This window comes from Stereum hirsutum (genome assembly GCF_000264905.1).
Source record: "Stereum hirsutum FP-91666 SS1 unplaced genomic scaffold STEHIscaffold_4, whole genome shotgun sequence".
NCBI lineage: Eukaryota > Fungi > Basidiomycota > Agaricomycetes > Russulales > Stereaceae > Stereum > Stereum hirsutum.
Window position 1 is genome coordinate 1817948 of NW_006763134.1, and position 13073 is coordinate 1831020.

The following is a 13073-nucleotide window of genomic DNA, read 5'->3' on the forward strand; positions in this document are numbered from 1 at the left end:
TCCTTGCGGCAATTATGGTGGCAGATCCTTGTCTTGACTTGCGTAAGCTTCGTGAGTGTCGCACGAGTGTAGGGCAGTGCGAGGTAGTGCGCTGCAGCCCGTCGAGTTCAGGATGAAGAACTCTCTTGATCCACCACCGCTGAGGGATCAAGAGGAAGAAGGTGTGGCCAGAGTTTGCCCTCGGCGTCCGTTCAGTGAGTGAGTCGGCCTGTTGCGCTGAAATGATCGATAGCGATATATAGTGGGGGCTCGTGTGCCTTCGCTATGGGTCGCATCGCACCACACCTCACGGGAGGATGCGATAGACTATGGGATGCTAGTAGAGAGGGGTGTAGTGGCCCTGGATATGTGGTCATCACATGCCTCGTCTCGCCACTTCCCATCCCAGCGCCACAGACTACTCGCGAGATGGGTGGGAATTCTGCAGATTTCGCAGAGAAATCATCGATGGAGAAGATAGACGATTGGTGACTTGGATGTCGGATGGACTGGCGGCGCGGTTTCTCTCACAGAGCTCATCTGGAGTGCCATTTTTCGCGACATTTGTTTGGGGTTTCTTTCGCGTTCATATCTCTCGTGTTCCGGTGATGGAGAGCCTCCGAACAATCGTGTCGTAAATCTCATGGAGATACCCTACAATCCCTGTTTTGCAGGTGATTTTCCCGGAGTCGCGTCGCTTACGCAGCCCAGCAGCAGCGTGGATGCGTTTGGAGTTTGCTGGTGCCGTTTCGAAAAGACTCCAGCGCCCCTGAATTGACCACCTCTGAATGTGGTCTGGCAATACCACGAGATATACGCAGTCGGCATTTTGGTTTATTTACGAACTGGGGTCGGAATCTCGACGTTGCAGGGGTGGATAGGTGTCCCGCCACATCTGATTTTCCCGAGAAAGTGTGGCGTCCGCATTGTCTGCCTCTCAAGCGACCAGCGACCAGCTTCCCAGTCCCAATGATTGCCTGGAGCTACCGCTCCTTCCAAACATTTCCGAGCCAAAGACACAAGCCCGGTTCATAGGATCGTTAGCCTACCATTCTATGGCAACAGCGACGAGTGTTGTGTCTCCCCTTCAACCTCACAAAGCACTCGTCTTACTCATCGAACTCACACCTTTGGCGTCCCTGTACAGGCTCTCAGCCAACCTGGGCGCCTTGTCTTCCCGAAAAGAAAAGCACTGTAGTTGAACTTCGCACCTGAAGCCGTCGGCACAGTCGCCACGTTCCTATTCGCATTCCGAATTGCTTGCTCGTCGACAAGGTGGCGTTCCCTGCTCCCCAACTTTCACGCCACCTCTGTTTGCGTGATCTCTCACCTAAGTGGGGTTTCTACTTATTTTCTCTACGTGGGTGTTGAAGCGCTGCATATTAACCTAGGTACGCAACCGATCTCTACTCCTGCTTGCGTCGATTGTGGCGTTTAGGCGGTGGTGTCTAATGCAGCAATCCTCAGCGTTTTTCGTCACGCCTTCGGCCATAGGAGAAGTTCGTTCGAAGTCGGAAGGTAGAAGATCACGTCCTGGAGATCCACACCTCTCTCTCTCTTAGTATTTTAGTAAGTTTTTCTGGACACCATTTCGATATATTCTGAAAACTGACGCAACACAGCTTCTGAAGTTGGCAGGGCCCCGCGCACCCTCAACTCCCAATTTCCGATGAGCTGAGGATCGAGGCTGGCGAGGCTGTTTCCTTGGGTGTTGGGCGATCCTCTCCAGCACGGTTGGCATGCGTCCTCATTCCCCTCCATGTCCTCTCCGTTCTGGAGGCTATGATGTCGCGGTAGGACTGAGGGTCGTAGTGCTATGCGTGCTCTAACAACGACAATAGGCTCAAATTCGTACGTCATGACCTTCTCCTTACCAACATCACTCGAAGGGCACAGCCACTCTCGAAGTACGTGCCTCCACCACTGCGAAATGAACCTGGCCACCAACCCGCTTGCTTTGACCAATTCGCCACATGTCTAATCAAAGCCCGCCGTGTTGTTCAATAGCCACGTATCCACCGCTATATGCAGAGGTATCTTCCTCGTCCGTTCATGGTCCTATGCTCGCAATATGATATGTACTCCATGCTTGTCGCCTGCTATCAAGCGTACCATGCTCCTCATGGAGTCGAGCCTAGATCATCAGTTGGACATCGAACGACGAAGCAGTTCTTCAGTTGGCCGCACGTCCCCCGATGATTGGTTCTCTATTCGCGTTGGAATCAATCGAGGAACGAAAGCTTATTCGCCGGTGCGATAGACCTTCAGCATATGAAGTGTCAGATTTGATGGTGAGCCAGCTTCTGGCCCTCGACTCTCCAACGGAGACGGACATTGCTGACGAATACCTATATACCGCCTAGGAAACTCCATCTTCAACGGAAAGCCGAGATCTCTTTTACCCAGAGGGTGGCCGCCTACCGAGTCTTGTTCGCCCATTGGTTTACCCCGCTGATTCAATGCCACCGATCTGTCGAACGCTAACTACGCGTGACAAGGTCAAGCACTTCTATCCTTCTCTCAGACAGGTGAAATACAGATTTATGCCCGGTACGCTTATCTCCGTTTTCCAAAGGGATTTGTTCCTCACTGGCGTTCCTCCCTAGAGAAGAAGTATCTCGGCCTAGGTCTATAGTTCACGCCACAGAAAGGTACAATGTTCATCATGTCGGACTCCGAAAGAATCCCCGTCCCTGCTCACTTGCTCCGTCAATCGCGCTTTCTATCCTGTTCACCGAAGACCCCTACATCGACGCGTCCTACTTGTTGAAATGGGCAAATGTCCCTAACGGGCGTCAAGTTCGAGGCCACAGTGGCACTACGGTCAAACCTTCATGAAGCTTCATTCCTCCCCGAAGTGAAGTCGTTACCGGTACCGAAGGTTCAGGACTATCTACGACGAACTGGTATGCCATACATCATTCGCCTCGTTAATATCCGTGGTCGACGTTCTTCTTCTCCATCGGCTTCGAACCCAACCCATCTTCGTTTTTCGTCCTGCAGAGGTCGCCGCGCTTATCCAATTCTTGCATTGATCCTTTCATACTTCTAGGCTTCTAAGCTTCGGGTTCCTCATCTGACAGGACAGTGAGAGGTAGTCCATGCTAGCTCTTGATTGGAGCCGGTCACCTCTGGCAGTGAAAGATCATACGTGGCTTCACGGGGACGGTTCTCTATGGGAATCAGAGAATGGAAGTCATTCATTTTCTATTCTCGGGCGTCACTGTCGGTGGGTCGGGAGCGAGTCCTGGTAAGTTTGACTTGCCGTCTCCTTGATTTGAAACACTTGCAACTTGCGAAGCAACAGAACTCAAAACCTTGGTTCATTGACAGATGACTGCCATTCCGGACGCTCTGGCTTGTTAAAGGAACCCGGCTTGCTGCGTCGAAGGCGTCGGGTTTCTACACGGCAAGGCACTTGGCATATTCAAGATTCATTGCCCGTTTACGAATTGTCGGTCTTCACCGAGCTTCAGATGCACCGTTGCGCGGCGGTATAACGCACCCGACGGTGGATGCTCAAGCCATGCTTCGTTGAGCTCCTCTACGACTATCCCGCTCACGGCCCTCGGGTCCTATATCATGATAGTCTAAATCCTATTCCCGTCGCGTTCACTCTCACAGAGACCTCGTTCTACAGCTCAGCTCCCTGCCTTGACAGCTCCAGTACAGTTATCTGGACTCAGGTTATAGTACTACTCGCAATTGCAAGTAGAGACGCAGGATGTAAGGCGCACAGCTTATGAATGCATACGGAACAACGCTTCATCTCAACCCTGTTTGTCTGATACACTCATAACGAATGTCCTTCTCATTTCTTCCTGACTAATGTGACGCTTAGTCTGGTTGAGCACCAGAGCTTCATCCAATCATATATTCAACTACAACTCAAAATCATGTGCATCACAGCTTTGGAGGTGAAGATTCGTCCCCGTATAGGCATCGTTGTCTTCGGATAACGGCATCATGCAGTTCCTGGGCACTCTTCCTCGTAGACTTCCTTCGGCCCCAATCAAAGTCCCCCTTCTAATACTTATGAAGTTGCTTCAGGTCCTCACTAGAAGAGTCTTGTTAGCGTTGTAGTGCACAAGCTACAACGTCGGTAAGCCACTGATTAGCTAGCCCGCTGCATGCGAATTCGTCACAGTGTGTATGTGGCGCTCAGGGCCATTGGCGCATGATGAAGAATGGAGAGAATAATATTTCCTATCAGACGCGCATGATACCCAGAACTTAGCTGGCTTTCAAGCATTGCAGAGACTCGGGTCGGTCGGTGTGCTTGTGTTGTGGAGTCCGGCGACGAACGTTTGAACGACTCGGACGCAAATCGCTTCGGGCTTTTGCTTCCGGCTTTTTGCTTCCGCTTGTCACTGACCATTCCTGAAGCAGGATACTGAAAGGATGTATATATATTCATTGCGAGCTCGTCACAGAGTGACTCCACCCGTTCTGAATTTATTTCCAGTCTAATTCAGTGCGGTTACTATCCCAAATAAAGACGAAGCACAAAAATAAACCTCTGCATCAGTGCGCACTGCGCCTCCAGATGGGGTCATGTGCCATGTGCAATGCGTCGAGCTTAACGTCTAAAGCACGTTCATGTGAGTCTCTATTCTTATACGTTTCAGCACACAGCGCGCATATGCTCACGTAGAGGGAAAATTCCGTTCCATCCAAACGAAGAATGCGATTGTGGGGTGAACGCAGGCATGCTCATCAGAGATTTTTCGACTCGATTATTTCCGCCACTGAGGGCGTTCGCCTTCACGGTACGTCCGTGTCTTCCAATAATGTTGTACATGCTCAGATTCTGAGACGAGATTGTATACCAGGCCATAGTAACACCAACTCCCAGCTAATTGCAAGCGTTACCGTCGTCGAGACACCGTTCCGAATAGAGGCTTCGGTGTGTCGTCTCTGTTTCTATCACACCTTGAGGACCATAACATATAGTGTGAGTATTTCATGCATTTTTAGGGATACACTTGCACGCGCGAGTTGCCAAGTCCTCTCTCTCAGGCTTTTCTGTTGCAGGGTGCAACGGTTGTCTGAAATTAACTTTCCCCTCTAACGAAGGAATACGAAAGCACATATGTCGGAACCAAGTTGTTCTGGAGCTTTCTGCTTGCGACAACGAAGCCAGCGATACGTGAGTCGCACGACGACAGCTCGGGGTCATACGAGAGGACCAGTTGGCGAAGACCGCGACGCGCTTGTTTCGAGAAAGCGCTCTCAGAGATTTTATTCTCGCTCGTGTATATGAGTGGAATGCATCAGGTGTTTTCACACAGCCTGCGGAGAAGGAGAAGTGTTCTTCCTGAATTCTGTATGTGAGCTGAGCCACGAGTGGATCCGGAGCCAGCGACCACAAGCCCGTCTGTCTATGTTTATAAAATATGTACTGGTCACAGTAGCTGGTCAGAAAGTTTCTCTGAGGCCCATCATACCCGAGCCACAACGATCGTCTAAGTACAACGTGTTCCCTACTTGAGAGTCCGACGCCACGCCTAGTGCAGCGCGCTCGGCTGAAGGGGTGTGGTGTGAGAGCCAAGCCTAGAGAGCGGGCTGCACATTCCATCATGGGGAAAGCGCTAGTGTCGAGTAAATTCTGAGGAGGATCGATTTCGGAGTGCTTTGAACGACTCCGAGAGGGCGAATGAAGAGGGCGTGGGAGTGAATCCTTGGAAGTGGGGCGCACATTCTTCATGGGGAGAGTGGCGAGTCGGAGTACTAGTAGGATTGATTCTAGTTCATAGTCAGGGTATCATAGTACTCGAGACGACTCAAAGTAGAGTCTGGACGAGGTCCGGGATTGAAGCTCAACAGATGAGTGGGCGGACGGTGTTCAGAATGCAAAATTTAGAGTGGTGGGAATGGTGGCATTAACGCTGGGAGTAACTAAAGAGGGATGATCCTGAACGTTCAAAGGGAGTGTGTGGCGCGGGAAGGGCAAAGAGGGAAGAAGGGTTATGGCCCGAGGCGTTTCTGTGCGACGGTGGACTCGGAGTGTCACTGTATCATCGCTGACATGGTCGCCTCGGAACATTGACTTTGAAACATTGCATTAAAGTACGGCCTTGAAGACTCGGGTTGACGGGGAAATGGACCAGAACTCCGAGGCGTTAGCTAGGCGTTGAAGTGTTATTATGGTTTGATAAAATGGGACAAAATAGAATAATGCGTAGGGAGGGAGCTCGGAGGGAGCGGTGGTGGGGGTTTGCATGTATAACTAGTGTTCACAAATTGGAGGGTGGTCTGCATCGATGTACACGCTCACTGTAGAAACTCCTAAGGTCTCTTCACCATCGAACTTGATGCCTCTCTAGTCGCAACCTTCAAAACCCTATAAATCTCAATGATGATCGTTCGGGCACTTGTAACGAGCGGTAGAGTGCCATGTACCAAGTGTGTACTCGGGCATGAAGGCCAAACGCAGTCCTGATCCTCGGAGTGTAATGGTGGTGGCGCTGCAGGTATTACTCGACTGCTCGTGCGCTGCTGCCCGACGTCGACTTTTGCTTTGAAACCTAAACGACAAATAATCGTAATTCCTTTCAGCGCACGTCTAACCACGGGAGCGGGTGGCGAAATAAATATTATAATTACTAGATGCTCATTTCCATCAATTGTGTGATCCATGTGCTCAGTATGGTGCGAGACTCGAGTCACAGTCTGCTCGTGCTTAGAGCGATGGTGAGGACGATAGAAGACGGCGGCGCGATGGCCGAAGGCGCCCAGCTCGCCTCGCCGATTCATGGTGGAATTCGTGCACGCTGCTTCTCTATCGACCATCGCTATCGCTCGTCGGCTCGGAACATAGGGTTCGAAGCGTCTGAACTTTACGAGCAGGAGAGAAGGCGCCGCCGCGCGGCGGTGTATGACTCCAGTGCTCATCAAGTGCTCATCGACGAAAACACCGATGGACCAGCCTCAATCTGAAGTCCAGAAACAATGCAAGGACGGCGGTGGGCGCGGCGAGGCAGAGGGTGCCAGTGTGCCAGTGTTAACCATACATGGCGACAACGTACTGCGAGTGCCACCCTCGCTTTGCCTATCGTCCGAGACACGGAGTGGCTCAGGCCGAGGCTTGAGAGAGAACATCGAAGCCCGAGTGCCACTGCGAACAAATCCGTATTGAGAACAACTGCAACACGCATTCGCACTGGAGGGGTATAGCTTGCTCGCTCTCTCCCTTGCCGGACCACCCAGACCTGCGCGGAGGTGTAAATGTTTTTGATTTCGATGAGTTATGAAAGGAACTGCGCTCTGGTACTAGACCGCTGAGGACCGCATTTTAGTATGGTCGTCAGCGCGACTGGCCCGGGTTTCTATGCTCACTAGCATAGCCTCCTCTACGTAGTAGCTGGGGCTATGCCAGTGTAGTGTGTACATAATATTCACAAAATCGTAGAATTTGTTTTGGAGTACTGCAGCGGTTTCCGCGTCAGCCCACGGGTGGCGCCAGTGGTAGACCATTGTTCTGCTTCAGCTTCAGCGAATCAGCGTGGAGTTAGCAGTCCTCCGTGGAGTTGGCCTCATATCGCGATTAATTGATTTGTAGCGCATGTGGGCCCCAAACACGACTCTCGCACATGCCCATCGTTCTATCGTCCCATCGTCCCATCACAACATCACAGTATCCGTGCAAAGTTCTCTCCATTTCTCAGAAATAGAACCTGAGCCGCCTCGTTTTGATTAATATTCATGCGAGCCTTCTATCCACACAAATATCGGCGGGTCATACCCGCCGTGTGGCATGGATGTAACTTTGCCCGCGGCGATGTGTGGCGACGCATCAAACCTCGACATGAATAAGTACTGTGTGGCACCTCGAGTCTTCTCGGACGAGGAGGGGTGCCAGCACCCAGTGTAAGACCCCGAAGGCGGGTAAGTACCCGCGCCAGCCCCGTTCCGAATGTCCGAGCTTCGAGCTTCACCATCTCACTTCGAGTCTTCGAGAGGCTGGTCGGTGAACGATAGGATGGTCTTTCTGGCAAACGAAACCGGGTTCAATACACCCGGGTGCATTCGTCCTTCGTCCTTCGTCTTTGCGGACGGAGTCGACACGAGGCGACCTTGGTATGAGTCTTGAATGCTGTTGAGCGCTTGTAGAATAGGAGCATCACCGGAAGTCGGACGAGCTAGTGGTATTGTGGGTTAGCGCGGACTTGGGATTCGAGACCTTCAAGCTTGGGTGTACTCGTACCCGTGTGCGTTGTGCATGCATATGTGCTCGGGCTCATTGGTTCAACGCGCGTTCGCTGGTATCGCATCATCGCGGTATCGCGGTATCGCAGCGACACGTCAGCGCATGGACGCATCAGCGCATCAACCCAGAACCGCATCAGAGAACCGAGAAAGGAGAGGATCCTCGCTCAATGCTCCAACGTTTGCTCGCACAGACCACCCAATCCGGTCATATGAAGACGAATGATTCCACTTTTTTCCCAGAGAGTTCCACGCAAGATGATAGGGGGCAGTGGGTGGAGACTCAAGAGTGACTCGCGCTGGAGAATACGAAGCGAAGGCCATGGGGCGCGAGCCTATGGGCGTGTGTCCGGCCTGGGAAAATGAGTATGCGCGATACTGTGTAGAGTTTCGTTCCATCATGCGGACAATCACATTTCGTATCTCGCTTACGGGCAAAGTATTGGAACGAAACGAAAACCACTCGAAAGAAGAACAATCAATAGAAAAAAGAAACGGCAAGAACTCGGGAACCCTTCTAGCCCAAGGAACAGAAACAGAAAAAAGAAACCACACGGACCATGGCTGTCCATCGATATCATGTCGTGCCGTCTCCCCTCCCCAGCAATCATCGTTTCCAGGTGGGGTGCCAGCACCTCACAGCTAAGCAAGTAGGGATTCTTTCCAAAAGCGGTAACCATTGAAAGAGAGAAGCGAGCGGTCTTTCGTCAGCGGGGACACACGGGACGTTTTGCGCCGGCCAACGAGAAACCCCGTAATAATAAAATACGCGATGCGGAATTTACCGACGGATTGAGCGATAAGATGGTTACAGACGGATAGGCGCTGAAGATCGAAGAACGCATGCATGTTTATGGGGTCCAGGCGTTCTCTCTGCATCTCTCTCCCTCTGGTGTGACTGGGATACTGGGCTTTCGAGCGTTTGTGTGACACGTCCCGTTTCTGTGCAAGTGCCTGCGTGAGGCTGCGTCAATCACGACAGGAGGCATTGTGAATGTTGGTGAGTGCCGTGCTTAAACGACTAAATCCTCGTGGTCGAGGGCAAAGCAAAGAGGGATAACTTTGCCAACTTCGCTTTGCCTGTAGCGCAGGAGGGCGTAAAGTGGGGATGGCGGACTCACACTGCCATGTAGGGAACAACTGACAGGGGCGGAGGACCTGAGCAGATCCGGAGACTAGCCGGGAGATGCGGCGAGAGCCCGATGCGCGATCTGGGGGATTCCGAGAGGACGGCTAGGTAAGTGTCTGTCCCGGATTGCTTCCGGGGATATAAATGAAAGTCTGTTTCCGCCGTCATGTCCTCTTCCCAGCTCTCCTGCTATCCATCCCCTCCGCTCTCCTCCTCCACACCAACTTCGCCTCCTCCTCCTCACCGTCGTCCCCACTCCCCAACAACATGGCCGCCAAACGCAAAGAACCCGACTCCCCGGACTCGCAGACGTCGGAGACTAGTAAGAGGCCGCGCTTGCAACGTGAGTCCTCCCGTCCTCTCACTTGTTCGCTCTCTGACATCGATCGTCCACAGCGGCCACCTCCACCACCACCATCGCCATCGCCACCGCCACCGCATCTGCCACCTCCTCCTCCTCCTCCTCCTCCTCCTCCTCCTCCTCCACCTTCGTCGCCACCGCCACCTCCCCATCTGGCTCCTCTTCGCCAGTCTCATCGACAAGCACGCTTGATACCAGAAACATTACCAACTCAGTAAACACCAATAGTCCGGATAGCACATCATCTCCCATTCCCGCTCCCAGCCCCACCCATTCCACTGCCGTCGACCCGCCCGCGCCCCCGCCCGCTATCCCAAGCGGCGTATCCATCCTCTCCCCCACCCAGCTCTCCCCGGGGCAGGTCCTCGTCGGCAACGGTCCTAACTCTTCCCAGCTTTTTCGGAGATCCTTCGCTTCTTCAAATCTCCACAAAATAGCCGTGCGTAGCATGGGAGGCTGGAATTTCAACTCGATGACCTTCGGATCCTTGATGTGGCGTCGTCTCCCACCCGAGGTCCGCGATGAATGGTCGAGAGCGTGGTACGGCGGCCCCAGCAAGAAACCATCAAAGTTGACTGCATCTAGAATCCGTGAGATCTGGGTGAATCGTCGGCTCGCTGCCCTCGCCGATGCCGTGATAGCAAACCTTCATATACCACTCGAGCACCTCGAAGGACACCTCCGTCATGCGCTTGAAGAGTTCGACGCCTTGGACCCTCCTCCCACCATCCTCATCGGCAACACTGAGAATATGGAGAAGAAGAAGAAGAAGCAAGCGTCCGGGTTTAGTGAGGGAGAGGAGGAGGAGGAGGAGGAGGAGGAGGAGGAGGAGGAGGAGGACGTGTTTCACGCCTACGATCCCAAGGCGGAGGAGGAGGCGAAGGAGGCGAAGGAGGCGAAGAAGCAGAAAACCAAGCCCAAGCGCTCTGCTCCTAATGTTCAATCTCCCAACCCTCCTGCTGGCTCGACTTCCGCATCCACCGCGCTTGCCGCCGCCTCTACCTCCACCTCCACTTCCCCCGCCTCCACCTCCCCCGCCTCCACCTCCCCCGCCTCCACCTCCACCTCCACTTCCTCCGCCCCTGCATCCACCTCCACCTCCCCCGCCCCACCTGTACGTATTTCCTTTCTTCTTCCCTCTCCTCTCCTTTTCTTTCTCTCATCTTCGCCCCTGCTTCTCGTCTCGTCGATGATCCGTATACTGACATGTTCTTTTTCTCTCAACAGCCTCCCGCGTACACGTCTTCGACATTTGTCTTTGACTCAACGCTCGCTCTTATCGATGATGCCACAGCAAAGGCGATCGTGAAGAGCAAGAGCAAGAGCAAGAGCAAGAGCAAGAGCAAGAGCAAGAGCAAGCCCCAGCCCCTCCCCCAGTCCCCCGAGTCTTCACAGGCCGGACCATCGAATGCTCCCGCCAACACCAACAACGCCGTCAGCGCTTCTTCACAACAGCCTGCACTCCACACCGGACGTCGTATCCGGATTCAACGCGTGCAGGCAACTCCGGTCACGATGCCCACACCCATCGTGTCGTCGTCCTCGGCAGGTTCCCGAGCGACGATCCCAACACGCCCTCTATCCCCCCCGTCGACGCATCGTCAGCCCTCCTACCCTTCAGCGTCCGACACCTTCACGACAGAGCCTTGTGCTCCCTTTCCCCAACGACTTGCCAACACGGACTTCACTCCCCGCTACGCTAATCGGCTTGTTGCGTCGCGCGAGATCAGTCCCGCTACGGGCATGATGGGCATGATGGACATGGGTCCGTATGAGGGATATAGGTCGTCGACGGCAGGCTCGACGTCGGGGTCGCCAGGGATGTTTGACTATTCCTCGTCGGAGGAGAGTCGGTGGACGCCTGCGTCGTCTGCTTCGCCAATGCTTCCGCCTGGGTATATCCACTACCCCATGCCCGTCTACGCCTCCGAGTACGCCCACATCTCTTCTTCTGAGCACTGTCAGCCCGAGCCCTACGACTCCCAGCCTCAGGACCAGTATCAGTACATCGCCCTGCCTCAGCGCTCGTTGACGTCAAACCACATGAACAGCCCGGCGTCGTTCCACACCACCCACAGCCTGAACACGCAGCAGGGGAACGTCGCGAACGTAGACGCAGCGCAGTGGAACGCGGCCCCGGACGTGAACGCGTACGATTCGGTCGCGCCGGGTGAGTGGCCCGCGACGTCGCAGGGGAATGTTGGGTCGTACTACGACGATGGCCTCAATGGGGCTTCGTCGTCGTTGGCGTTGCCGTCGGTGGGAACGACGGGGTATGAGGAGATGGTGCCGATGCAGGTGCCGCTTGGGCAGCAGCAGCAGGTGTACGGCGGGCAGGGGGAGGCGTACCAGGCGCAACAGCCGTTCTACCCTGCGCCCGAGTTCGATTTCGGGGGCGTTGAAGGGTATGAGGCGTAGACTGATAGTCGACGAGGAGGGCGAGGAGAAGAAAGAAGAAAGAAAAAGAAAAAGAAAAAGAAGTCAAAAGGTACCGTTTAAGGTTGTATTTTTCTCATTTCGTCTCTATTATGCTTTTATTTTCTTCTATTGTTGTGTTTTTCTCTATCTATTCGTTCTGGGTTCATCACCACCACCGTCGCCGTTGTTGTTGTTATTGTTGTTGTAGTCATCGTTCTTGTTCTCGTCGTCGTCGTTGTCATCGTCGTCATTGTTGTTGTCATCACCATCATCCGTTGTCTGTTGTGCTCCTACTCTCGCTCTCTCCCTGCTATGTGTCTTATCATGTTGTGCCACTACATCGCTGTTGTATCCCGCTCCCACTGTACCTGTACTCGTTGCCCTCCTGTACTTCCTTCTTTTTCCTCATCATGTACTTTCAACTTCATCCTGGCAACACCCTTTTTATTTTTACCTTATTGCTACTTACACCCCACCCCGGCGCCGCATCTCCCGTCCAACCCAACGGCATCCACCATTATCCACCACCACCCACCCGCCGCGCCAACAATTTCACCTTCAAATCCTCCCCACAGCTCTCGACTCCTCCAATCCCCATCATCGACCCCTCGAATCCTCACCATCGACTCCTCGAACCCGAGAGCCCGAGTACACGATATACAACGACGTCCTGGCGTAGTCCATCTACAGCGATCGGCTGCGTTCCAGCGCGTTGCGTCTCACGATGCACGCCTGTCGTTGTGTTTTCGTTGTGCTCATACCCTTTTTTGTGTTTCGGTATCCTTATCATTATTATCTTCTGCTTCTTTTTTTTTTGGATCGTTTTCTCTCTTTTTTGGATACCTGGTTATGCGGCTTTCGTCGTGTTTTGGGCCTATTTCTATCCGCCGTCGTCTTCACTCTTCCCTCTCCACCTTGCTACCCTCGACACGACACTCACACTGACATCGACACACGACACCGACACCGACACATCAC

The 13073-nt window shown here is 53.4% G+C and overlaps 1 protein-coding gene across 1 annotated transcript; it reads left to right on the forward strand.

Moving 5' to 3' along the window:
• Positions 1-9583: 9583 nt before the first annotated feature.
• Positions 9584-12095, forward strand: STEHIDRAFT_109434 (uncharacterized protein; the record flags this gene model as incomplete). The annotated part of the gene is made up of 3 exons (XM_007302009.1): positions 9584-9659; positions 9713-10791; positions 10905-12095. 3 exons carry the CDS (start codon positions 9584-9586, stop codon positions 12093-12095), a joined length of 2346 nt encoding a protein of 781 aa, XP_007302071.1.
• Positions 12096-13073: the final 978 nt, after the last annotated feature.